General features: G+C 44.3%; 1 protein-coding gene across 2 annotated transcripts in view; it reads right to left on the reverse strand.

Moving 5' to 3' along the window:
* Adcy10 (adenylate cyclase 10) overlaps window positions 1-27,897 on the reverse strand; it is a 63,310-nt gene that overhangs the window by 18,556 nt on the left and 16,857 nt on the right. Inside the window, exons 9-21 of one of the 2 annotated variants that reach the window (XM_036202736.1) lie at window positions 26,376-26,494; window positions 26,022-26,098; window positions 24,070-24,259; window positions 21,378-21,433; window positions 15,670-15,826; window positions 13,335-13,527; window positions 11,385-11,471; window positions 9,748-10,022; window positions 5,925-6,061; window positions 4,559-4,684; window positions 890-1,172; window positions 337-617; window positions 64-66 (exon numbers count right to left, since the gene is read on the reverse strand). In XM_036202736.1, the coding sequence (XP_036058629.1) occupies window positions 64-66; window positions 337-617; window positions 890-1,172; window positions 4,559-4,684; window positions 5,925-6,061; window positions 9,748-10,022; window positions 11,385-11,471; window positions 13,335-13,527; window positions 15,670-15,826; window positions 21,378-21,433; window positions 24,070-24,259; window positions 26,022-26,098; window positions 26,376-26,494 (1,984 nt within the window). The remainder of the gene's footprint in view (window positions 1-63; window positions 67-336; window positions 618-889; window positions 1,173-4,558; window positions 4,685-5,924; window positions 6,062-9,747; window positions 10,023-11,384; window positions 11,472-13,334; window positions 13,528-15,669; window positions 15,827-21,377; window positions 21,434-24,069; window positions 24,260-26,021; window positions 26,099-26,375; window positions 26,495-27,897) is intronic. The other variant, XM_036202735.1, reaches the window with a different exon arrangement.

Here is a 27,897-nt window from a genome sequence, read left to right on the forward strand (position 1 = left end):
GTGGACATCTGTTTTGACTCCTCAAGGCTCAGGGAACATCATGGAGGACACCCCACATGCCACCTACTGGATTCCATCCCTTGCTGTGAGACATTTTGATTTCAGCTCAGCTGCCCTTTATTTGCCAGAGCTCTATATAGAAGTCACAGTGAGATGGACTCCGTTACCCTAGGTCCATTGCCAGCTCTTCCCTGCCCTATGGACCTATCACGCAGCTTGCGTCCCAAACCGCAGGGGATTGAAGCCTATAAGGTCCTGACCCAATACGCATAGATTTCAATCTCCAAGACCTTCCCAGCAAGAGTTGGGATTGGTTAAAAGTGAAGTAAATTTTACATTTGTATCTTTGAGACTTTGCCATCTTCGTGACAGTTCCTATGTCCAAAGTGTTGAGTCGAATGTCCACTACAAAGTGGTGGTAGGGAATGAAGTCCCCGTTGCCGCAGTGGTTGCATTGGTGGGCACTTTCCTCCAAAAAGCGGGCACATTTCAAATGCAAGACTTTCTTCTGGTCCTTAAGCCACAGTTCGTAGGCTGTTTTCTGCATTATAGGTCTGCAGAACCGAAGCATGTGGCACTCAATCACCTCCCCTTCCATTTCACGGAGCTCCTCTTCACTAAGAGCTGGAAGGAGAAGGAAGTACTCTTCAGCCAGGCAGCAGGAAACATTCCAGCTGCTCCTTCCTAACACACATCAGTTCTTTATGTTTTTTTGGTAGGTTGTTTTTGTTTTGTTTTGTTTTGAATTGTGTGGTACTGAGGATTGAACCCAGGGCAATGTGCATGCTAGGTCAGTGCTCTATCTCTCCACTACATCTCCAGTCCTCTTAGCCCTTTCATCTAGATATGTCTCTAACCAAGGGGCATACAGATGTTTTCCAGATACTACTCACCTAACCCCTCGTTGGACTTGAGGGACATAGAGCGATAATGCACTTCAAACGTGGTCACATTCTGTTTCAGGGCTAGTTGAAGATCTTTGCTGCTCCGGAAGCAATCAAAAACATTGGACTTCACTAGAGTGGCCAGGGCCTTGATCATGGTCTTCATGTTCCAGCAAGGGAGAATCTCAAACAACAACTCCGTGGTGAAGGTTAGGCCAATGATGGCGGCACATCGCACCAGCATCTGATGGGAAAGGCTCATGCTGTCCAGCTGGACCAGAGAGATTTCTGTGGGTGGAAAAGCAACACAATGGGACACATGTTATCCACCATCATCAGACGCATGCTTGAGGCAGACGACTGTCCAGAGCTACAGTTCTTGTTTGTAGAAACCTAGCTAAGCCAAGTCAAAGGAAGTAATCGCTTAGTACCCAATTTATAGATACCCTTCATACTGGGAACATGCAAGATGCAGTTTCCATGGTCTGTCTATATGACATGAATAAGATAGATTTTAGGGTATTCTAGTTTAGTGCTGAAGGGTGACAAAGATGTGAAAGAAGTCACAGGAGGCCATTATAGTCAGGTTTTCCATTCTTGTCCTTTGAAGACTTTCCTAGATGTCCCATCTGTCTTCACTGGCTCTCCTTTCCCCTGGACTCGCTCAGCAGTAAACTGAGGCTCTTCCTATCTGTTCAAGGGTTTCATTTATGCACAGGACACACATAATCATCTCTATTGCATAAGCAAGGCTCAAAGAGCCCAGAGAATCAGTCCCAACTCTTCATCTAAGCATGAACATACTTCATGTGTTCTTGGTCTTTTGGTTTTTGGGGTGTGTGTGTGTGTGTGTGTGTGTGTGTGTGTGTGTGTGTGTATGTGCGTGTTTGTGTGTGTGCGTGTGTGTGTATTTTCTGGGGCCTAAACTCAGGGCCCTCAAGCATGCTCAACAACTTGCTCTACCATTGAGCTACATCCCTAGCTCCTTCTTAGACACTTTTTAAAATAAGATTTATTTATTATGTATACAGTGCTCTGTCTGCATGTATGCCTGCAGGCCAGAAGAGGGTGCCAGATCTCATTATAGATGGTTGTGAGCTACCATGTGGTTGCTGGGAATTGAACTCAGGACCTCTGGAAGAGCAGTCGGTGCTCTTAACCGCTAAGTCATCTCTCCAGCCCCTAGACACTTAAGATTTTTTTATTATATTTGTGAACCTGTGTCAGGACATGTTCACTAAGTACATTGGAGGCCAGAAGACAGTGTCAGATCCCCCAGGACTGGAATTACAGGGGCTGTAAGTCACCCTGTGGGTGCTGGAAACAGAATCCAGGTCCATTGCAAGAGCAGTATGGAATCATCTTTCCAGCCCCCTTCTTGGACATTTTATATCCATTAGACACAAAATTTGAATTTCCCTGACATGTTCACAGAACAAGGTAGGTGGAAGTTGAAAGTAAGTTAGGATACCTTCACACTTCAGGAGACTCAGTGAATGAAACATAAATATTTGTTGCAGACAAAGACTCCAAGTGACCCTAGGCTATCCTCCCAAACATTTAAAGTTACTTCTTGTGGTGGGTATTGTGTTCCCTAAAATATTGTGTGTTCCCCGAAATAAACATATCTGGGGTCAGAGAACAGACAGCCACTAGAACAGAGCCAGAGATGGTGGCTAGAAAATGGGAAGAGTAAGCCATAACAGAAGTTGGGCGGTGGTGGTACACACCTTTAATCCCAGCACTTGGGAGACAGAGCTAGCCAGATCTCTTGAGTTCAAGGCCTCTTTAGAAACAGCTAAGCATGGTGACCCACGCCTTTAACCCCAGGGAGTGGGGGCAGAAAGAAAAAGGTATATAAGGCGTGAGGACCAGGAACTAAAAAAAAAAAAAAAAAAAAGCATGTAGTGAGTAAAGCATTCGGCTGGTTAAGCATTCAGGCTTTCGAGCACAGTTCAGCTGAGAGCCATTGGGATGAGGATTCAGAAGCTTGCAGCCTGAGGAAACAGAATCACCTGAGGAACTAACAAGGTGAGATAGCTGTGGCTTGTTCTGCTTCTCTGATCTTCCAGCATTCACCCCAATAACTGGCCTCAGGTTTGATTTTATTAATAAGACTCTTTAAGATTCATACTACAACTTCTGAATGGCATAGATTGGAGCTGCATGCAGGCTACAAAATGAATTCAAATTCATTGTCCTTGAGTGAAACAATACATCTTGAATACAAGCTCTTTGTCATTTCTTTCTCATATTGTCAATGTTAGAAAATGTCTCAATGCTAGAGTTTTCTTTCTTATGATTGGTTTCAGCTTAATTAACAATACATAGCCGGGCAGTGGTGGCGCACGCCTGTAATCCCAGCACTTGGGAGGTAGAGGCAGGTGGATCTCTGTGAGTTCGAGGTCAGCCTGGTCTACAAAGCGAGTTCCAGGACAGCCTTCAAAGCTACAGAGAAACCCTGTCTCAAAAAACCAAACCAAAACAAAACAACAACAACAAAAACCCAATACATTACACTCCATTATTTGTATATGTATAGATGTGTGAATACATGTTTGTATGTGCACATGTACTTAAACGTGCTTGTTTGTGTGTGTGCACTTAGAAGCCAGAAGTCCACATTGAGAGCTGTCTTCAATCACACTTTACCTTATTTACTTACTTTTCTTGTTTGTTTTTTGAAACAGGGTTTCTCTGTGTAACCCTAGCTGTCCTGGAACTCACTCTGTAGACCAGGCTGGCCTAGAACTCAGAGATCTGCCTGTCTCTGCCTCCTGAGTGCTGGGATTAAAGGTGTGCACCAGTACTCCCAGTCATCTTATTTTGAGATGGGGTCTGTAGTAGTTGGAATGAGAATGTCCCTCACAGGCTTGTATGTTGGTCTCCTGTTGGGGGAACTGCTTGGGAAGGATTAGAAGGTGTGGTCTTGTTGGAGGAAGTGTATCACTGGGGGTTGGTTTTGAAGTTTCAAAAGCCCATACCATTCCCAGTTAGCTCTGTCTCCTTACAGATAAGGATGTGAGCTCTCAGCTACCATTCCAGCACCATGCCTGCCTGCTTGTTGCCATGTTCCCCACCGTGATGATCATGGTCTCCAACCCTCTACAAAAATATGAGCCCAAGATTAAATTTTTTCTTTTATCAATTGCCTTGGCCATGGTGTTTGGTCATAGCAATAGAAAAGTAAATTAGTTTTTGTTTTGTTTTGTTTTGTTTTGTTTTGTTTTTGTTTTTTTGTTTTCCCCACAGAACCTGATACTCGCCAATTCAGCTAATCTGGTAGACCCTAAGTCTCAGTGAGCCTCCTATCTTTACCTCTTCAGGGCTAGGACTAAAAACATGTGCCACCATGCCTAATGAGTTCTAGAGATTGAAAACTCAGGTCTTTCCTGTTGCCTGCACAACAAACCCCTTACCCACTGAGTGGCCTCCCCAGCTCTTTACACTTCACTCTTTTGTGCATTGGAATGAGCATTTGTTCAATCCAGAATACGGACAGAGGGAAGGAGGATCCTAACTGGAGGGAGGAAAAGCAGACCTGCCTACCACCTGGGGCAACACAAAACATGTGCTCAGAGTACTTGGTTCTCATCTTTTCTTTAGACAGTCATCCTAGAAGAGGCCAAAATCAAACTGACTGAGAACCTGAATGTGAGTTCAACTTTCTGTACCTTTTAGTGATGCTGGAGGTGACAGATTCTTCAGCCTGACACCACCTACAAGGTAACAGACTTCCTTTCGCCCCTCAGAGATGCAAGTATAAGGCTCCATGTCTTCTGTTGGCCTAACGGAATTCTCTATGGGAAGACAAGAAGTCAGGGAAGTTGAGAATCATTATCCTGTTTTCAAAAGGCCTGGATTTCCTTGAACACTTTTGAGACTCAGGTGAGAAAGACTAAACAGAGACATGTTGGTTCACCAAATGTTCCAGAACATCTTGTTTTTAAATAAAACTGATACATGACATTCTAAATTAACTCAAATGACTTTGTTTCCTACCCTCCAGAACAAGAATTGGTACTATTGGTATCTCCATAATACATTTAACTTTATAAAAATGGGGTTCACAGCCAAGCTAGACTGCTTCCTATCACACATAGTAATATGGAGCTATGTGCTCATTCATTTTCCTGTTTGGCTTACAAGGACATGGCTAAAGCCAGAGGGAGGTTTAACACGGTGAGGCTTGAGAATACACATGCCTACTAAGTTGGTCGACCCATACTCCAAAACGTTTATCCCTTATGCCGCTCATCTAACTCTTGGTGGGTGAGGTACAAACATAAAGGTGAATAAAGTTAAGTTCCCCGTGACTGAAGAGATAAATCATGCATCCAAAGACTGCCAGGCAGTAAGTGGCTCAGCAGTGAGCTCAAACTGTAAGTAACAGACAGTTCATATGAATAGATTTATTAAAGACTTTCAATGCAATGTAATCTGAGAGGGTGGCCAGCAAGAATACTGCATGCTTCCAGGCCTCTCGGGGCGTAAAACTATAAGGATAGATATCCAAGCAATTAACCAAAACACTAAGAAGAGTGAGCAACAAGCCAGAGTAACATGCTGGAATAAAATCAAATGAAGGGTTCAAAAAGGTCCTGATCAAGGCCCTTACATTTCCCCACGTCCTTTGCTGTCTATCAGAGGTGTACATTTTGTTTGTTTGTTTTTTTCAAGGCAGGGTTTCTCTGTGCATCGCTGGTTATCCTGGAACTCACTCTGTAGACCAGGCTGGCCTCGAACTCACAGAGATCCATCCACCTGCTCTGCTTCCTGAGTGCTGGGATTCAAGGCGTGTGCTGCTACCGCCACTGAACCAAGTGTACGTTCTTTAGCCCAGCCCTGGAAGTCTAGGTTAGCTGGGTTTCCTTAGTACTTAGGATCCTAGTACTTAGTACTAGGATCTTAGTGCCTAGGTCTTTTTCACTCTTGGAAGCAGTCTTCCACAGGAAGCAGCCCGTGGACTAGCCCCAATCCTTGCCAGCTCCTCTGCAAAAAGACTCAGTGACGGGGCAATAGTGAGGAAGAGCTACTTACTGAACAGGTTACTCCAGGTCACATTTGTCTTTTCCTCAGTCTCTAATTGTTGAAAAAGGAGGACTTTGTGGTGGTCGAGGTTTTTCAGCAATTCTTCACAGTAAAATGGAATCCCACAGCTCCCCTCCACCAGGTACCTGCAGGGGAAACAAGGATTTCCGTGAAGAACCACCAGTCAGGAAAGAACAGACTCTTCTCGGCCATCTGAGAACCGTCTCCTCTCCTCCTCCATATGCTTCACCTTGTTTAAGTTTGGGGGCTGAGTTCTCTTCTTTTTTGTTTTCAAGGCCAGGGACTATGCATTCGAGGCATGGGCTCGGCAGCTGGGCTACAGTCTCTACTCTCAGTTCACAGTTCAAGTTATGTAACAAATGTGTATGTTTCCCAAACTGAAACTACATCCTCTCGTCTTGCTTCTCTTCCTCATGCTATAGGTAATGATTCTGATTAGCTTTGGTTAATTCTGTCAATATTTCTTTAAAAAATATAAACAGGTTCTAGCAACATGGTTCGATGGTTAAAGATACTTGCTGGGCTGGTCTGACAACCTGAGTTTGATCCCCAGAACCCGTGTAGAAGGAGAGAGCCAACTCTCCGGGGATGTCCTCTTGCCAACACACACACACACACACACACACACACACACACACATTTTATTTGTTACTTTGTTACTATTCTCATGCCCCTCTGTGTGTGTGTGAACAGGAGTCTGTTAACACCTTCTCATGGAAGGGAGAGGGGACCACCTTTCCTTGAGATTTTATATGTTGTTAATGGGGGAAGGGAAAGGCATTTTCTTCACTGATCACTATAAGAGACATTTTCTCCATGTAGTCACAATAGTGTCCATTCTCCTGTAAACAACCCTTCGCCCATGCTACTATAAGCAGCCTTAATCACTCATACACACACACACACACACACACACACACACACACACACAGAGAGAGAGAGAGTCAGGAATGTAGAAAGCAAGTTGTCTGGTGAAGAGAAAATTGAATAACAGGAATAAAAGTTGGACAAGAGAAGCTAACAGGTGTGGGGTGAAATTAATGTACATAATATACACACATGAAAATGTCATAAGGGGGCTGGAGAGATGGCTCAGCGGTTAAGAGCACTGACTGCTCTTCCAGAGGTCCTGAGTTCAATTCCCAGCAACCACATGGTGGCTCACAACCATCTGTAATGAGATCTGGCACCCTCTTCTGGCCTGCAGTCACACATGTTGTATACATAATAAATAAATAAATCTTTAAAAAAAAAAAAGAAAAAGAAAATGTCATATTGAAGCTCATATGTAATTAATAGGTGATAATAAAGTAAATACACATAGATTCCACCACACACACACCTCTATCTTACTTTTTAAAACAATAATTTAAGTTTTATATGTATGGGTGTTTTGCCTACATGTATGTCCATGCACCACATGCATGCTTGATGCTCTCAGTGGCAATTAGATCCCCTGGAACTGGAGGTACAAATGGTTGTGAACTCACCACGTGGATGCTAGGAATCAAACCCTGCCCTCTGGAAGAGCAGCTCACACTCCTAACTGCTGAGCTCTCTCTCTCCAGCTCTTGTCCGACTTTTCTGTTAGTATGCATGCAGAAACCATGCATGCTAACAGAAGCCATGCATGCTAACAGAAACCGTGCATGCTAACAGAAACCGTGCATGCTAACAGAAACCGTGCATGCTAACAGAAACCGTGCATGCTAACAGAAACCGTGCATGCTAACAGAAACCGTGCATGCTAACAGAAACCGTGCATGCTAACAGAAACCGTGCATGCTAACAGAAACCGTGCATGCTAACAGAAACTGTGCATACTAGGTTACACCTCACTTCTCTCCAGTCCACAATGGGTCCTCGTGAGCCCTCCATGTCAGCAGATGTTTCTCACTCTCTCTTGTTATTCCCACCATCCACTGGATGGATTCGCCATACTTTATTGAACTTAACCACTAAGGGATGAATATTTGAGTCGTTCCTAGTGTTTTATTAATGTAAGTAAAAGCCTCAAGGAAAACTTTGTACATCATTTTTCAAGTTTTTGTCACACATTTATGATAGATCCCTAGAAAATTTAGGATTGGTAGATCAAAAGATGTTTGGCTGGGGACTTAGATCAGTAGCCTCAGTGACTGCCATGTATAAGGGCTTTGGTTCTATGAGTGAGTGAGAGAGGGAGAGAGAGAATATTAATATGACTGTATGCACTTGTAATCCCAGAGAGAGAGAGAACACACTTGTAGTTCCAGCACTTGGGAAGATAGGGAGGTAGACTCCAAGTTTAAGATCTTGTCTCAAAAAAAAAAAAAAAACAACCCTAAAAATGGGCTAAAGAGATAACTCAACAGGTAGGAATTATGCTGCATGAGAACCTGGGTTCGAATCACTGAACCCATGTAAAGAACTTGGCATGGGCACATGCAGATAGGAGGATTGCTATTAGTTTTCAGCCTAGCTCTAGGTTCTGTGAGAGACCCTGTCCCAAGGTAATAGGTGGAGAATGACAGGACACCTGACATCCTCCTCTGGCCTACACACACACACACACACACACACACACACACACACACACACACACACGGATTTATATACCTGCATGCACATGTGCATATACACCACACACATTCACACATATGTAAACATACACACACATACATGTGCACGTGCACACATACACACACAGCAAATGACAAAAGTTAAATAAAAACACAAAAGTAGGCTTAATATTTATAGTTACATACACATATATCTATCATACATATGTGAGGATCACAAACACCCCCCCATGTGAGTATGAGGAATACATTCCTTGAGTTGTACTAAGCAGGCCCTTGTCCCATGCATCTTTCTTCCTTGAGTAGGGTAAACTAAATAAAAAGACCTGGTGTGAGGTGTCTGTAATCCCAGTGCTTAGGAAGCCCAGCCAGGGCTGCACAGCAAGATTGTATTTCCAACACACTGAAACAAAATTAAAAGAAAAACCCAAATGGAACAGAATGATTGACACTAGCGCGGCCAGCTAAAGGGCCACGGTCTAGTTGTTGAGGGGGCTGCGGTCAAGGTCCTAGGAGAAGAATCACTGATGATCGCAGAACACACTCCTAAGAGTCAGTTTTCAACCTTTGTCTCAGACTGGGAACCCTACCACCAGCCCCCTATCACCAGCCAGATAAGACCTTGCCGAGCTGCCTTTCCTGTCAACCCCCAAACACACGTGATCATGCTCTTGATTACTGCTCGTCAAAGGAGGCAGGTCCATATCCAGCATGATGAAACAGAAGCAGATCAATCAACTAAGCAGTGCTTGAGGAGGGGTAACAGGGACCCACGTCAAGGAGGTGACCCACACACATCCTACTAAGCATCGTGTATGGCTCCTTCAAAGGATGGGACGGCACAGCACTGAAATCATCATTTCAAAAAACAGCCCAACCCAGGGAGAGGAGATGGCTCCGTTGGTAAAGTGTTTGCCACATAAGCCCGAGGACCTGAGTTCAGATCCCCAACACCTACATAAATGCAGGATGTTGTGGTGGGCATCTGTAATTCCAGCTCTGGAGAGGCAGAGTCAAGAGGATCCCTGGGACTCACTGGACAAGTTAACGGAATCAATGGACTGCAGCTTTGGTGAGACAGCACGGCTCAAAAATCAGGTGGAGAACAATTCAGGAAGATACCCAGCATTGACCTCTGTCCTCCACATGTATCCACATGAACATATTTATCACACACACACACACACACACACACACACACACACACACACACACACACACAGAGCTTGGGCTAGGAGGAGGTTACTTACAAGTCCAGCTCTCGGGGGATGCTGCTTACACTAAGGTCGACACAGACCTTGTCACGTATTTCCTGAGGCTGCATGACACCAAGTGTGATGTAGGTGGTATTCCGGTTCTTCATGATGGCACTGGCAGCCGCACAGGGTGTGTCTGGGAAGGGAGATAGGGACATGATGATGAAGATGGGCACAGATCGGATGAGCTTTTCTATGAAGGCCCAGGAGGTTCCATCCACAAATTGGGCCTCATCAATGATGAAAATAATCCTTTCTTCTCTCACTGTCTGGAAAAGGGAGAGAAACAGAAACATGCTAGAACACTCTGGGATCTTGTGCATGGGTATGTGAAGAATGTGTATTTACTGAGTTTTATGGTTTGCACTATGTAGACCAGACTGGCCTCTAAATCAGAGACAGATCCACTGTACCATGTCTCCAGAGTGCTAGGATTAAAAGTGTGTGTCACCCCAAACACCAGCTAGTGGTAACTTTATAAAGAGGGAAGCCAAGGAGAGGAGGTGGGGGGGGGGGAGGAAGGACACATGAAACACTAAAGCCAGGTGTGGCACACACCTGTGATTCCATCACTTGGGAGATGGAGACAGGAGGATCAGGAGTTCAAGGCTACCCTTCACTATATCATGAGCTCAGAGTCAGCCTGAGCCACAAGAGACCCATTTTCAAAACAAACAAAACCCCAGAATATAGTTGAGTGGTAAAGTGCATTTTTAGTATGCCAAAATCCCTGGGTCTGATTCTTAGCAAAGGAAAAGGAAAAGGGGAAAACAGATAATGTAAATTTGTAGGGTAAGTAGGGCTGCGGTATACCTGCGAAGTCAAAGGGAAAAAAGAAAACAACGTTCATTCCATAAAAACCATGACAGCTAAAAGTCATTTTAATCTACTGACAAATGATAAATGGTCCTGGAAATATATCTTTTTATTCAGCAATATATACATAAGCGCCATGGGCTCTACCCCCAATACAGCTGGTGGTTTGTGCTTTTTTGGTTTAAACTCTGGTATAGGTTACACTTTAAATAGATTGTGTATCCTTTTTCTAGTACAGGCTACAACTAGTCTGAATTATTCATCTGCTCATTAAGCATTTAGTGTGTGTCTATTAGGGTTGTGCACAGTTCCACGTGTTGGAGACATGCAATAGACCGTAAATGCGCAATCTTCCTGCCTCAGCCTCTTAAGTCCTAGGATCATGTGTGTGCCACTGTGCTGGATATATGTGTGTATGAATTATTTCATTTTCTTAAGATTTATTGAGGGGGAAGGGAGGGAGGGAGGGAGGGAGAAAGAGTGTACATGAATGAAGGTGTCCACAGAGGCCAGAAAGAGTTGCCACTCTTTCTTGTGGAGATCTTGGGGCGCTGAAGGGGATATGGGTGCTGGGAACTGAACTCAGGTCCTCCTACGTCCTGAATCATCTCTCTAGCTCCTCTATTTCTGAATTCTGAACAGACTCAGCTCAGGTTTGGAAGGATGGGGAGAAAGCAGCAGTGGAGAATATGACTTTCACATGCTTCTAAAGCTCTTTGCCAGTAGAGGCTGAGTCGCTTGGGGCAGCTGGCTTTGTGATCGTTTGCCTGGTCCCCTCCCCCAGGGAGGGGCTTGGGGCCCACAGGTGCTCTTACTTTCTCCAAGATCTTCATAAACAGTGCTTCCAGATGCTTTTGTTTTCTTAACGGGCTCATCTTGGACATCTCCCGGGACACAGGGAACTGTACAGAGAGTGAAAGTGTTGAGCAGAGGGGAACAGCAACGGGAACGACCAGCCACGTGACTCCGACCATCACTTCAACTGTTCTGCAGCACAGGATGCTCAGATCTTACATCCGCAGTGCCCTCCCTGGCTTGAATCCTCTCTGTCACTGAATAGAATCGTTTTAGGAAAGAAAAGGACACACTCTGTCTTTATATTTGATGTCACTTTTGGCAAGAGGGTGACTTTGAGCCCTGGATCAAACAGGACAGCAGAGTTATGAGGGAACGTGACAAACATTGGATAAGTGGCCATCTGGATTTCCCCGAGTATGGCGTTTTTAGATATCTCCATTGTCTTACAAGAACATGCTACAAGGTTGTGGCTCAGTGGCAGGACAAGAGCTTAGCACGTGTGGAGCCCTAAGTCCATCCTTAACTCCTATAACTAACTAAATAAGTGTAAATTTTAAAAATGTTGTGTTGTTTAAAGTGGGTTAGTTAATTAGCTAGACTTCAAAAACCTAAAGTGTCTATGTATTATAGGGACTTGCATTATCATTTTGGCTTACCTGAATGTCTTTAGGACTTGAAATAAATATTAACTAAGTGATTAAAAACATTTTTTTCTTAGATTTATGTGCTTGAGTATTTTGTCTTCATGTATGTATATGCACCAAGTGCATGCCTACTGCCCACAGAGGTCAGAGGAAGGTATGGGATCTCCTGGAATGGGAGTTATGAATGGTTGTGAGCCACCATGTGGGTGCTGGGAACGGAACCCAGGTCTTCTGCAACACAACAAATGCTCTTAGCCATTTCTCTAGCCTCTTGACTAAGTGTTTTAAAGATTTTTAACTATGTGTATTTGTATGCATTTATGTATGTGTCTGTGCACATGAGTACAAGTACCCACAACAGGCAGAAGAGGGCATCGGATTCCCCCTGGAGCTGGAGTTACAGGTAGTGGCTGGTTGGTTTTCAGCTGCCCAGTGTGGATGCTGGGAATCGAATTCAGGTCCTCTGCATCAGCAGTACATGCTTTTAACAGATGAGCTCTCTCTCTGGCCCCAGATGACTAAGTTGTTTTTAAAAATGAATAGAAATGCACTTCAAGGAGAATGGAGTGGCATTTTCTTAACACTTGGACACTGCAGAAACAACTAGAAAAGGATAGGAAAGGTGTGCTGTCGAGTTTTATGTCAACTTGACACAATCTGGAGTCATCTGAGAGGTGGGACCCTCAACTGAGAAAACGCCTCCTTAAGATCTGGCTGCAATCAACCTATAGGGCATTTTCTTAATTAGTGATTAATGAGAGAGGGCTACTCCTGGGCCAGTGGTCCTGGGTTCTGTAAGAAAGCTGATGGGTGTGTTGGCACACGCCTTTAATTCCAGCACTCTGGAAGCAGAGGTAGGCAGAGCTCTGAATTTGAGGCCAGCCTGGTCTACAAGAGTTCTACAAGAGAAACTCTGTCTTGGAAAAACAAAACAAAACAACAAAAGCAGACTGAGCAAGGCATGGGTAACGGGAAACAAGCCAGTAAGCAGCACCCCTGCATGGCCTCTGCATTGGCTCCTGCCTCCAGGTTCCTGCCCTGTTTGAGCTCCTGTGCTGACTTCCTTTGATGAAGGACTGTGATCTGGAAGTGTAAGCCAAATAAACCCTTCCCTCCCGTCTTTGCTTTTGGTCATGGTGTTCCATCCATCACAGTAATGTTAATCTAAGACAAAGGTTAAAGGCACACAAAGTCACATAGCACCAGACAGGCAGGAGCCGCTATACCAGAGCTATTATTTTTTATTTTAATTTTAATTTTAGTTTGTATTTACATATTTGTTTATTTATTTATTTACGTAGGACTCTAGTGCAAGCTAGTTACCTGGACATGGAAGATGTCATTAAGAAGACAGTGGAATTTGTCATCCAACAGCATCTTGACTTTGTTTTGAAGACTGGTCTGTCGTTCTTTGTAATGTTTACAAGTATCTAGACCTAGTACATTAGCCATGAGTATCTGGATGGTATAAAAATTTTGATGGAAGCTGATCTTAGTCAGTGCAATAGCAATAGCCCTGTTCATAAGACAATCGAGAATCAGGAGAACATTTTAAATACAGTCCCTGGAAATAGCAAAGGCTGAGGGAAGTTCTGATTTCTCATACTCAGCTGCAAGGACAGAGATTTATCGAGATGCTTTTTATCGAGCTGCGGGAAGCTGGTCTTTGTTCCTGCTTCCGGTATCCCAACCCCTCCATCATTCCACTAGGTTGACCTAGTTATCTTCTTCCTAGCTCTGCTGTCACTGCCCGGCACCCAGCTCCCTTAGACTTGTGCCTATCCTGCTACAACAGCATGCCACTTCCTGTGCCTGCTGTTACTCAACCCTCTGAAGGCAACTCCTTCAGGAACCTCAGTGAGAGAGTGAGGCACAGATTTGGGGGAACTGGGGATATAGTTCAGTGGTAGAACATTGGCCTGGCATGTGTGAAGCCTGGAGTTTGCTCCCTAGTACTACCCAAAGCAACCCAAAACCTGAAAAAACAAACAAACAAAAAAAAACACCAAACAAAATGAGGCAGATCTTGCAGCATTTTCCTATTTAATGCTCTCTGGGGTTCCCATGGCCTATTTTGTGTGATGGTCAGACTCACCAAATCTCAATCTGTCCTATCTTACTCCTGCCTAGACTTCTACCCTCTACCACCACCAAGTATGAGAGTCCCCTATACAGCCAGGGCTGGGTCTCCTCTCTAGGACTTTGCTTTCTGCCTATCCAGGGATTAGTAATCACCAATCACAGCCCCTCTTTTGCAATGGCTTCTTGGAAGACTTTCCTGGTGGCCTGAATTTAGGCTACCTACCTCGTCTTTGCGTTTCTGCAACATTCTACTGCATGCCTCTGCCACCGCCCTCCCCCACATCCTCTCTTCCTTGTCATCTTCTCTTCTAAGCTCCTTGAGAGGAGGGATCATATGGCACTCATACTCGGGGCACTGACATACTGGGAACTGACTGGTGGTCTCCAAAATTCATGTGTTCTGACTATCGCAGAACGTGGCCTTGTGTCTGAACAGTGTAATTGCAGAGAATCAATTAAGATGAGACTGTAATTTGAGCTGGGTGTGGTGGTGCATGCCTGGAATCTCAGCATTCAGGAGGTGGAGCTAAGAGGATCAGGAGTTCAAGGCTAGCCTGGGCTACATGAACCCCTGCCTACAAGTAATACATACATATAATAAGTAACTATGTATACACAGAAAACACGCAGGGAGATGCTGTGTAATGGTAGAGATTTAGGTGGTGTGTCTCTTCAAGCCGAGGTGTGACAGACATTGGCGCCAAAGCACCAGAAGCTAGAAAAAAACAGGACCAAGTTTTCTTGTCCTGTGAGGGTGCTGCCCCGATGATGCCTGGATTGGGCTCTGAGCCTTTCTGCTTTTGTGTGCTTTCTTGCAGTAGCCTGCTAACTAATACAGCACTTAGCAGTTCTTGAAGCATGGTGGGAACTTAGCACGTAATGTAATGACTCAGTGTGTCTTGCTGTAACAATCCCTTTTGAAACTGGCTTTTCTTAGGCCTGACATTATAGAGTGATAGAAGTTGGATAAAAATTAAGAATAGCAAGCACTTCCACCTTATATACCCTTTAGGTTATGAGGGGAAGACACGAGACACTGTTGTCATGATCTGGGTCATCATTACTGTGCAACCCAGTCCCACAGAGTGGCAGACAGCTCATCCATCCCAGAGAGGGTCCTTCCAGCACTTCTTGGTTGAAAACACAGTATGAAGGAAGTACACACACAAGCTCTGCCCTCCAGATCGGAAAGTCTAGCGGCCCCGCCCTCTTTAGCCCCATTCTCAAAACTAAAGGGCTTAAAGCAGACAGACCCCAACTGTGGTTGCCACATCTTTGCTAGCTGTTACAACCTACCTAGACACTGGGGTTAAGCAGGGAGTTTCCAAGTCCCCAAGCTTGCCCTCACATTAACTTGGGGGTTTTCAGAAATCAGCCTCTTTTCTCTTCTTCTTGGTTTAAAACTCTTCACTAATCACCTCTTCAGCTACTGGGGTCATGGTTTCCCAACAACTGCAGTCACCTAGCTCACCCAAGGCAAGTTATAGACAGGAGAAGACACCAAAATAGGGGAAATTCTTTTAAGGATGTCAATATTTCCGAGGTTACAAGAAACACAATGTCAAGACATACTTACCTGTGGTTCTCAGGCTCGGAGGCCAGGCACTTGATTTTCATAAGTATCTGGCTTTTTCCATACCCTGGTAATCCTTCATACATCAGAACTCGGCTGCAACTCCTCATCAGAAAGTCCTCCATAGCGGACATGAAGTAGTCGATCTCCCTAACACGTCCTGGTGTTTAGTTTTTTAAAGGAGCAAACCCATGGGCAGAAAATAGTTTAGAAATAGACTTTAAAAGGCACACAGTGATACCCCTTCTAAGAATGAATGTCTTTGGAATCCCCACGCCATTGCACATGGGACTTCTTTGTGGCTTTGCTTTTTCTCCCTTTTTCTCTCTCAAGGCTGGCTGGCATCAATGTTGCTATGTGGCTGAGGATGAGCTTGAAGCCTCCCAAGGGCTGGGATTACAGGCCTGTGCCACTATGCCTGATCTGACTTGTTCGTAGAATTTCTTAAGGCTCCATGGATTCTTAATGTTTTTTAAAGTCTTTTTCTAAAGCTTTAGTTAGCAAGGTGATTTTGAAAGTTTATTTGGTTACTACAAGCTGTGAAGAAAAGCTCTTTCGTGTCTCCACCCCCATCACCCCTCCCAACCCCACTCCCACCCCAGCCAGGCCAGGGATGGAACCCAGAACCTCTGGAATGCCAGGCAAATGCTTTTCCACTGTAATATATCTCTATTATCAAGAGACAGTATTTGTAAGTTCACTGCAATTCCATTTAATTGTACTGTATAAAAATCAAGTTTTGAAGAGATTATATAACTAGGAATTGAACCAAGGCTCTCTAACCCTAAAAGTAGATCTTATTTTTCTGTTTTCTTTAACAGACTGATTATACAACTAACACCTGCTCACTGTAGAAAATATGGAAAATGTAGGAGGAAAAAGACCAATATAAAAACTGTCCTGGGTGTTAATCCTATCACTTTTTTTCCCTCTTGGATGCCTTAAAATGTATGCAGTAGGAGGCCCAGGCTGAAACCTGATTCTCAGCCCACGGTCTCCAAAACCTGAGTGAACACGAAGGAGCTGCAAGGATTGGACTTTCATAGCAACAAGCAATTTGTGTGATAAGAATTGGGGCTCATATTGGGTCATTTCTAGTTTCTTTGCTGGACAGATGATTAAGGAGGCCCCAGTTTTGTTAGCTGTGGGTAGATCACCCACATGTTCAGGTGTTATCGATTGTCTTTGCTCAAACAGGTTCATAAATTCAGGGAGAAGCATTCTAGAAAAGGAAGGTATGTATTTCACCTGGCAATGTAGGTTCTGGGTATTGTTTAACAGAAATCACTCCACAGGTTCTATTGTCTCTCCAGGGAAACATGCCCTATGTGAAAATGCATCTGAACTTCAGGGATGTGAGCTGTGAGTCTTGTGAGGCTTGGGGCTTACTTGGAAGATTGGTGTCAGAGGTTCATTATAGTAAAATCCTCTAGCTTTCTTGGTTCTGGTTATATGGAACACTTACTGTCTTTCATTGGATTCTAAAATGACAGTTTCTGGTGTGTTTCCCCCCCCCCCCTTTTTCTCTGTGTAACAGCCCTGACCATCCTGGAACTTGCCCTGTAGACCAGGCTGGCCTCAAACTCAGAGATTCACCTGACTCTTCCTACCAAATACTAGGATTTAAAGGTGTGCACCACCTGGCTTCATAAATAAACGTATTTTTAAATATATGCATCATGTTTCTATCTAAACAAAGCTCTGGCTGGACTTGTCCATGCCTACTTGTAATTCCAGGACTTGGGAGGTGTGGCAGGAGAATTGGGAGCTGAAGAGTAGCTTTGGCTCCATAGCAAGCTCAAGGCCAGCTTGGGCAACATGAGACCCTGTCTCCAAAAAACCAAAAACTGTAAACAAAATCCTACTACAACAATTGTTGTATACATTTTTTTACCCTAATATTTATTTTTTTCTGGGTATTTTTATTGCTCTCTGTCACAATTTTTTTGGACAAGAATGCTTATCAAAGAACATTTCTAATGCTGTTGCTCTCCTACGATTTTGTCTTTGGATATAGCTTGAAGGGAAAGTGTGTGAACCTGATTTTTACCAATTACTGTGGAATATGGCCAAAAGAGACTGGTCCATCAACTGTAGTAAACTGAGGAATGGGCAGATCATCCCGTGTATTTAAGATTACTGTCAGTCTAGGGGAAAGGGACCAGTCATTGCTACAATCACTTCTTGGGATGGAAAACAGGGTTTTATGGGAGGGTGGGCGTGAGTACTCTGCCTCCTCTCAAGCTTTGAGTGCGGGGAGTCTGGGTTTACCAGGCATTTCTGTTGGGCCAAGTGCTGTTGTACAGCTCAGAAATAGTGATTCCCTTCAGGATTGCAGACACTAAGATTCCAGCCTAACACTCCTCCAAAGGAACTGACAGTCTCCTCTTAACGGTCCTGACACAGTTGTGACTAGCATTTAACTTTGGATATGTCTTGCAGGGATGGTAAATCTAATAGAAGGGATCAGCAATGGCTACTCCAAATAACTGTCTTCAGAATCTTTATTCAGGCTACACTGAGTCTCTTTCCCAAGTACATTACCGCCTCGTTTAGATCTACTTCCCTCTCCAACTTGAGTTAGCTTTGATAGGGTCCCTGTCACCAAGGATCCCAACTACATCACTTCTGCATGGATTATAGATGAAAGTGTATTTGTGGGTGGCAGGGGACTGAGATGTGTGCATGTTAGGCACACACTCTCCCACCACACTACACCTCTAATAAGCCTTACGCACTTAAATATAAATGGTAAAACAATTTCTGGAAGAAAAGCAAAGAGATACTTTCAAAACACAGGAGGAAAGATTTCTTAAATAGCACACAGAGAAACACAGATGTAAAACTAAAGACTGATAAATTGAATTACATTACAGTTAAGAATTCTGCTCGTTAAATATTAGGGAAGTGCTTGCTTTGGCAAAGCATACAATTGAAATGGAATAATGCAGAGATAAACAGATACCATACAAATCTGTGAAGGGTTCCATATTTAAAGAGAAAGAGAAACCTAGTGTGGTGGCACAGGCTTGGAATACCACTACTCCGGAGGTGGAGACCAGAGGAACAGAGCTTCAAGGTTGTCCTCGGGCATATAGCTAATTTAAAGCCATCTTGGGTTGTGAGGACTCTGTCTTGATAACAGTCACTACAACAAGAAAAATACACCAATAGAGCCTGTCTCAAAAAAAGAAGAAAAAAAAAAAAACAGGCCCAAGTGAACAAGAGAGATTAGTATAATCGCTTTATAAAAAGATGGATAAAAGACAAAAAGGGGTTCACCACATCAGAGCAACAATCAGTGGAAACTTCAGTGAGGGACCACCATGTACCCCACAGAATTTTCAGTCATAAAGATGGACAGAAGTGGCTGTTGGCAAAGATGAAAGACAATGTATCGTCTATTAAAATTATACTCTTTGTTCTGACGAGGTCACTCATATATATACATATATGCACATAAATGTATAAATTTACACAATTCTAGACAAGCGTTCATATTCATGCTTATTTATCATGCTGTTTTGGTTGTGTTGGTGCTTTGAGATGGTATCTCGGACTCTGGCAATGTTCCTGCCTCAGCCTCCTGACAGCTGGGATTACAGGAATCGTCTATTGTAAAATGTGTATAAAAAAGACTTGTGTAAGCGTACTTATGGCAACACTGTAAGAACCTAGAATAACCCAAATCCTATATACCAGGAAAAATGAACGGTGCATTTTATAAAATGGCATGGAATATAATAGTAACCGAAAATGATTTCTAGAAACAGCTAACAACATGGATACATGTCATAACACACTGCTAAGTAGAAGATTGCCAGAGTATAGGACACCATCTCAAACCACCACCAAACGCAAAGAAAAACAAGCATGCATATGCACTATCTAATATGTGTCAATGTATACATATGTGAGCATACATGTAGACATATGAGTGATATTGTCAGAACAAAGAGTACACTGGGGAAAAGTCAAAGGTTCACATAAGTTTTTTTCATGTGTGTTCACGTTGTGTTTTTGTGCCCACATGCCAGGCAAGAACTAGGTACAGTGATACAGAATTCAACTTTTCACTATTTCGCCCCTCATCACCCTGTCAGCTGACCCTACAAGTATCAGCTCCTCAGTAGTGCCGAAGTCCCTTGAACGGTGGCCAGGGGTGTCAGGAGATGCTGCCCTCAACCTTTAACCCAGGCTTTCTTCCCAGGGTCTTGTGAACCTTTTCCCTGACTGTCCTGTGTTCTTTCTTCTCCTGCAGGCCCTTCCTGGGGAGTTGGTGCTTTATTTCTCTTTTTTCAGAGGAGGAGGGAGGAAAATCAGATTCTGTCCCAGTGGAGGGAAAGGTGCTGTCCAAGGAGGGGAGAAACAGGGAAGACAGAGGCTTGTCCTCAGTAAGGCAGGGTGGTTAGACCATAAGCATGCCAGGGGGAAAGTCAAGATGAAAAAATAAATAAATAAAAAGGTAGGCAAGGCCCAGAGTCTGAATAAAAGATAGACTCTTAGCAGGTCACTGTAAAGGTGGAGAGCCAGGCACAGAGGTGTTTCCTGGAGGTGGAGAGTGCAGACATGGTGCCTCCCCACTTCCTTCTTCTCCCCCTGCTCCAGCTCTGTTCTTTTCTTCTCCCCCTTTCCCATAACAGAAGCCCCAGCCATGTTGCCGTGTCCCGCATCTCTTGTACGTCCAACCCTCTCCTCCCTCCTTTTAATAGCACAGGCGCTATTACAATCATTTTTTAAAAGTATGGCTCCATGAGCATAAATTATGGATGTGTAAGAGACGAGGCCTTTGTATGTTGCCCAGGGTGGCCCTAAACTCCTGGGATCAAGGGAGCCTCCTACCTCAGCCTCCAGAAAGTCGGGGCAGTCATCAGGCTGGATTTAAGTTCTTTGTTTTTTAAGACAAGGTCTCACTATGCAGCCCTAGCTGACCTGGCATTCTTATATAAACCATGCTGACCATAAACTCACAGGGACCTATTTGTCTCTGCCTCTTGAGTACAGGAATTCAAGCTGCATGCCCCCATGCCCAGCTTTGTATAAGATTTTTAGATAAGCACAAATAACCCAGAATGTTAGAAGCCCTGGGACAGGGAGAGGTGGGGAGGGAGGAGGCAGGAAGGCATGATTCCTAACACTTTGGTGTTTTCCTTTTTCTTTTGTATGAGTATATATGTGCACACGTGCAGTGTACAGATGTAAATGTGGGTTCACGTGCAGTGTATAGACATGGAGACCAGAGGTTGACAGCAGGCATCTTTTATTACCACTCTCTAACTTTTCTCTAAGACAGAATCTCTTACTGAACCCAGGGATCACCCCATTGGCTAGATTCTCTACCCAGTGAGTACCAGGGATCCATCTGTCTCTACTCCACCAGCTCTAGGGTTACAGAAGCAGGCAACCATACCCAACTTTTTAGGTGGGTTCTGGGGATTTATGTTTACATAACAGATACTTTAACCACTGTGCTATGTCCCTGACTTTACTTTTCTATTTCTTGACCTGGGTGATAAGTATATCTTCATTTTGTCATAATTCATTAGGATGCATGATTCTCATTGGCTCCCTTTTCTATATGTCTTGTTAGAGTTCAATAAAGAAGTTCTAAGAATGGAGAGCTTGTGCAACATACGTGAGGCCCTGGATTAGTCTCTAGTTGCCCCTCCTCCCCCAAAAAAGAAAGTTTCAAATCAAGGCTCACTACCTACCTAGCAAAGGGTAACCCTCAGATCTGTTGCAGATGAGACATGCCATACCAAACATACTAAAGAGAAAAAAGAAAAAGAAAAAGAAAGAGAGAGAAAAGAGTTAGAGTCAAAACAGAAACACTGAGAACAGAAGTGACTAATTCCTCAGCCTTTCTGTTGGTCTCTCTGGTTGCAAATACCCAGAGGGGAAAAGAGGAAGTCTATGTGTACCAGGGTCCAAACAACTTCTGTACCAGCTACTACCGCAGTACTGGGCACACTGGTCCACACATGACTCTTACAACTGCATTGGCAGCCGAGAACCCTTGGGTGGGGGATGATGGAACCCAATAGTCTTGGATGCGCTGCAGAGTCTCACATCCGGGAGAGATTCTGTGGACTGTTCAGTAACAGCTTGACTTTGCTGAGCCCATGCTATGTGTCTAACACAGTTCCAGGTACTTTAGCAGAGTCTTTTTTTTTTTAACCAGTATCTTTAATTCTGACAAAAAATTATTAAGAAGGCTGTATGACTCCTGTGTTGGGGTTGTAGCCCAGTGGGAGAACATTTGCCCAACACATATGACGTTTCAGGTTCAATTCCCAGTACTGCCAGAAATAACCCACAAAAACGAATTAAACAAAAAGCAGAGGGAAAATACTGCTCTAGTGTCCATTTCACAAATGAGTAAACTGAAGAGCAGAGTTATTTTGTCCAACATCCCATAGCTAGTGGTGACAGTGTCTAAACACAGGCCAGGGTGCATGTGCATTGTAGTGTGTATTTTACTTTGGATCATTCCCTTCTCTGTTCTGCCTTGCTACTGTGTCATATTCTCTGGTGGTACCTATCAGACTCTCCCATGCAATATACAGCTAACTTATAAAGTAAAAATTTCAGGTCAGGAGCCCCGCCCTATTCATAGGGGGTCTGCATCTCTACACCCTTTTTCACCCCCTGAGAGATGGTACAGAAAAATCATGGAGTGTGCAGGCTTTGGGGCTTGTGTGGTAGTTGACTGTATGTAGTGATCTACTTCCTTACCCCTACCTGTACTGGCACCCTTTGTGGTCTAGCTTGGCACTGACTTCCTGCTCTGGCTTTACCTTGTGAATGCTCTGACCAATCAGATGTCGGCAAACATGAGGGGGCGGGAGGCGGCTTGTGCAGGAGTCAAGTGCCTCTTGTTCTCCACATATTACTGTGACAAGATGCCAGGTGGAGGATGAGGCCCATAGAACCAAATTGCTCTAGTTCTGTAAGCCCAGCTGCCCTAGCTGTCTCTGCTGATGCCACCTTGGATCAACCAAAACACCTGCTGAACCCCAGGCATGTGAATAAGCAGTGAGATCAGCCCAACTGGGACAATACCAACAGTGTTCCAATTTTCCTGGGGGAAAAAAGACCCAGCCTGTTAATTGCATTGGGGATGTAGGTCAGGCCTAGCAGGAACAAGGCCCCAATACTACAAAAAGAAATGCTTGCTCTTCTGTCCCACTGAGGTTTATGGTTGTCTGTGAAAGTGGGTTACTGTGGCAGTTTGAAACTTGGCTCCCTGGCTTTACTAGAGAGAGATGACTACTGGTGAGTCATTTAATAGCACTTAAATTGACAAAATGGAGATAACTTTCTATATCATATAGTCAAACATAAGGATAAACAGTATTTTTGAGATAGAATGAATATTTAATAAGTGCTCACTAAAAATTATCATTACCTGTTCGTTTAGTCAATCAACATATGATGACCCATGTGTGTTTCCATTTTCCTTATTGTTCATTCATGCACCACTTATTTATTAGTGTTTAAGGTCTACTGCGTGTCAAACACTGGGAATATAAGAGTGACCAAAAGATAATCACCACTATCCAGCCTCACTGTGCTCATAGTGTGGTGAGTAAAAAGTGTAGCCAGTCAGTAATTGTGATGTAGGAACTGAAGCTGTAATTTGGAAGTAGGGCAAGTGCTTAGCATGTGTGAGGCCCTGGGATCCATCTCTAGAACCAATCAGTGAAGAGTCTGTGAGACAGTGTAGACAGTCTACTAGAAGCATGTGCTGTTGAATTAGACACACGTGAAAAGGGTCCCTTGTCTATCTAGTAGAGGATGGAGAATTCCAGGGCCACCCTCACAGAGAGGAAAATTCCCGAGCTATATTTTCAAGATGGCTTGGGCAGAGTGGTGATAACAAGCCATTAGACACTCCCACTAAGGGCGTGCAGGAAGGGATGAAGTTGAACAAGTTCCCTTGTATGTTACTGCAAGGAATTTCACTGTTAACATGAAGTGTTTGACAGCTATTGGACAATTTTAAGCCCAAAGGGACATCTGCACATCTATGCTGGGCTTTAGGAAAGACCCACAAACAACATCTTACCCTTTTTAAACCCTCTTGACTTTGGGCACACAGTTAACATAATCAGTGGGTACCGAATGGTGACCAGGTCCATCTGGTATGTACTGAAATCAGAGGACTCTGTTCTGTTTGCACAGCCGCTGAAGAATCGCCCTCAGACTCTCAGGCCTATGTGAAGAACGAGCTCTTCCATCTTGCTATGTTGGTAGGATGGAGAAAGAGGAGGGTAGGCTAGAGTCTGCACCCAGGTCTGGGAAGGCATAGATTTCAGCTTCATGAAATGGTTTTGAATCTCAAATGGGGGACCAATCCTTTGCTATCAAATCTCCCCTTTACTAGAAAATGCCCACACTCACACTTTCTCATTAAGGCCCAAACACTGATAGACTGGTCCAGCATCTGCAACACCTTTCATGACTTTCTTTGGAAGCTCTTTAAAAAAGTAGGCTGGTAGGTTGCTGCCATCATAAGTGACAGAGTCGCAGGTCACGATGCCTGGGTAATACATCATCATCCTGGCAGCAATATTGACCTTCTGACCAATGACTACAACAGGAAGGAGCAAGTCAAAGAGGAGGAAAAACAAAAGCTGTTAAACTCCACGTGATCTGAGGAGACCCCCCCCCCCCCCCCGCCATGGCCTTTCCTCTGTTTCTTCTGTCTGTCATGAATGACACATGAGTTTAGCCTCCAGCTGCCTATTTCAAACAATCTTCAATAGTTAACTCAGTCAGTAGCAAAGTTTCTGTCTTACCTGGGAGACCAAGAGGATGGTCTGTTTAGGGATAGAAAGGCCTTAAATGTAAAGAGATGTTTGTAAGGATGGCCACGGGCTCTTGGCTAAGATGTAGCTTATCGTCTATGATGAAGTGGACGAGCATTGTGTTGGTCTAGGTCAGTGGTTCTCACCCTTCCTGACCCTGCGACCCTTTAATACAGTTCCTTATGCTGCGCTGACCCCCAACCACACAATTATTATATTGCTACTTCATAACTGTAATTTTGCTACTGTTATGAATCATAATGTAAATACCTAGTATGTGACCCTGGGGGTCGCAATTCACAGGTTGAGAACCACTGATAAGGGGCCTGCTCCTCAAAATAGTGTATGTCTGCCAAAAGAAACCTCATTTGGTAATTCTGTGTGTGTGCGTATGTATGTGTGCATGTGTGTGTGCATGTATGTGTTGTTCATTTGTTTTAAACAGAGTCTCTCTGTGTAATCTGGCTCATCTGGAGCCCACTATGTAGACCAGGTGACCTGGAACTCAGAGATTCACCTGCCTCTGCTTCCCTAGTGCTGGGATTAAAAGCGTGCATCACCACACCTAGCCATGATTTTGTTTTGGAGAGGTGGTATCACTCTGTTTCTGGTCTTGAGCCTCTAGTGGCCCAGTTCTCCTACGTAGGCCATAGTCCCAAAGGTTCCACAGCTTTCCAAAACAGCATCACTAGCTACAGAACAAGCGTTCAAGAACAGAGCCTGGCGGGGACATTTCACATCTGAACCACAATGTCTCCCCCAAGCTGTTTTCCAGGGTATTTTGTAATGAGGACAAAACTATTTCTAACACACTGTTCCCTGTACTAGCATAACTTTCTAAGTCATTTCTCCTTCTCTATCTCAAATGTCAGGAATGCCAAGCCCTGTAGGCAGTTGGGTCAGGATAGGGACCTAGTAGTAACCATTTCCCGAGAGACCAATGAACACACCACGGTGTGGCCAGTTCTGGCTTCATGTATTTCTTGCCCCCTGGGTCTAGTTCCCCCTTCTGTATACTCCTGGATCTATCATGACCTTGAAGACAGGGTCAGATGCCATCTCCCCTGTTCCTTCTGGTGTGGCCACACTGAATAAAGCCCTGTCTTGCTTTATGACCACCCTTCACCTCTTTGATGGTGAAATCATTCAGTGAGTAAGCAGACCTGGCTAATGGGGCTTCTGGGGCCAGGCCTGCTGGGACTGGAGTTACTAGATGGTTGTGATCCACTATGTGGGTGCTAGGAAAGGAACCCAGTTCCTCTGAAAAAGCAACGGCTGAGCCAATCCTCTAACCCTGTCTGACTTCAGACTTCTTATGCTCAGCCACAGCCCCAGAAACACACATGATGCAGGCCTGGCATTATCAGTGAGCAAAGCAACATGGCTTTGCTCCACTTGGAAAGACTAAACTCTCTGAGGGCTGAGTCCATATCAGACACTCCCCCCCACCTTCCCCGATTTCTTTTCTAAAGATCTCTCTCACAAAGCCTAATGTCACATAGTATGTGTGTTGAAAGTAGATGAAACTAAGTCGGCTCTACACACCTGTGTACTCGTGTCTCACAGTATGTCCAACAATCCCACAGAAAACGATCCCACTGGCAACACCGATGGAGACAGTCCTGATGCCACAGGAAGTTGTAGGAGAGAGTGGATAATAATGAGCATTTACAAAGAAGATGCTGAGCATAGAAAACATGGTAAGGCTGGGGAACTGGGTTTGGAGGCAGAGGGGAGGCTGTTTCAAACATTCAGTTTAGGATAGTTATACAGAGCTGAGAGATGTGAAGGGAAAATGTGTGAGGCACCGAATCAAATTAGTCATTTTTCCCTTTTCTCCAGCTTCCTGTACCCCCACCCACTCTGTTCCTTTAAGACAGGATCAGGGTCGACACTCACCGGATTTTGTGGACCTGAGAACAGAAGTCAAATATATCCACAGCACTTTCCAAGGCGTGAGTGATTTCATCAGGTACCTTTTCCCCAGGGAAACCGAAGACACAGAGGAAGGAGCACCCCTGTAAGTGAGAGGCAGCAAACACAGCTTTAGTCTGCCTCAGCTGATGCCATAACCAGGAAGTGTCACAGCAATCTTCCCTTTCTGAATCAGGTTAATGCTAGTTTCTACCACAGCTGTCCTACGCTTGGTAAACGGGGTAACTTCTAGGGCGCCATCAGAAGTATAGCGCCTGCCTTTGTGAAGGACTTAGTTTTGCTCCAGAGATTGTTCTCATGTTTCTCTTTCCTGTGGACCAGGCCTTGGGCTTTGAAGCGGGACATTGAGCCTAAGAGGCACAGCAGAGTAGAGGAAAAGGCACCAGCTCAGGGATAGAGCCCATCTAGATGACTTAGGACATGCTCATCTTTAGTCCTAGCACTAGGAGGCAGAGGCAGACAGGTCTCTGTGAGTTCCAGAAAAGCCTGGCCTACACAGTGAGTTCCAAGACAACCTAGAACACAGCGAGGTTCTGTCTTTTAAAAAGCCCACAGGGTGGTGTGTGTGTTTGTGTGTGTGCATGCTTGTCTGGAGAGGTGACTTAGCCCTTACAGAGGACCTGGGTTCAGTTCTCAGTACCCACATAGTAGCTCTTATTCATCATCTATGACTCCAGTTCCAATGGCTGTGATGCTCTCTCTTCTAACCTCTCTGGGCACCATGTGTGCATGTGATGTACAGAGACTCATGCAGGAAAAATACTCATATATATAAAATAAAAATTAATTTTAAAATGTTTTAAAAAGATGGCTCAGGGGCTGGAGAGATGGCTCAGCAGTTAAGACACTAGCTGTTCTTCCAGAGGTCCTGAGTTCAATTCCCAGCAACCACCATCTGTAATGAGATCTGGCGCCCTCTTCTGGCCTGCAGGCAGAACACTGTATACATAATAAATACATAAGAAAAAAAAGATGGCTCAGTGAGTAAAGGCCGACCAACATGGTGGAAGAAAAGAAGTAACTCCTGGAAATTGTTCTCTGAACTCCACATGCAGACCTTGGGACACATATGCTCATACACATATGCTCATAAAATAAAATGTGACTCAAAAAAATTTTTTTAAAGAGTGTAGCCATGGGGTTGGGGATTTAGCTCAGTGGTAGAGTGCTTGCCTAGTGCTTGTCCTAGGTTCGGTCCTCAGCTCCAGTAAAAAAAAAAAAAAAAAAAAAAAAAAGTGTAGCCAGGCATCATGGCATACACTTCTAGTCCTGGAACTCAGGAGGCAGAGGCAGGCAGATCTGTGAGTTCATGGCCAGTCTGGTCTACACAGTGCGTTCCACAAGGGTCAGAGTTGCATGGTGAGACCCAGTCTTAAAGCAACAATAAAACAGAGTAATCACAGGCTTAAATTAGGCAATCTAGGTAAAAATGTTGAGAAGAACACCTGGCATGCTGGCTGTGTATATGCTGTTATAAAGTCTGGCA

The sequence above is a fragment of the Onychomys torridus genome, chromosome 11 (genome assembly GCF_903995425.1).
Source record: "Onychomys torridus chromosome 11, mOncTor1.1, whole genome shotgun sequence".
NCBI lineage: Eukaryota > Metazoa > Chordata > Mammalia > Rodentia > Cricetidae > Onychomys > Onychomys torridus.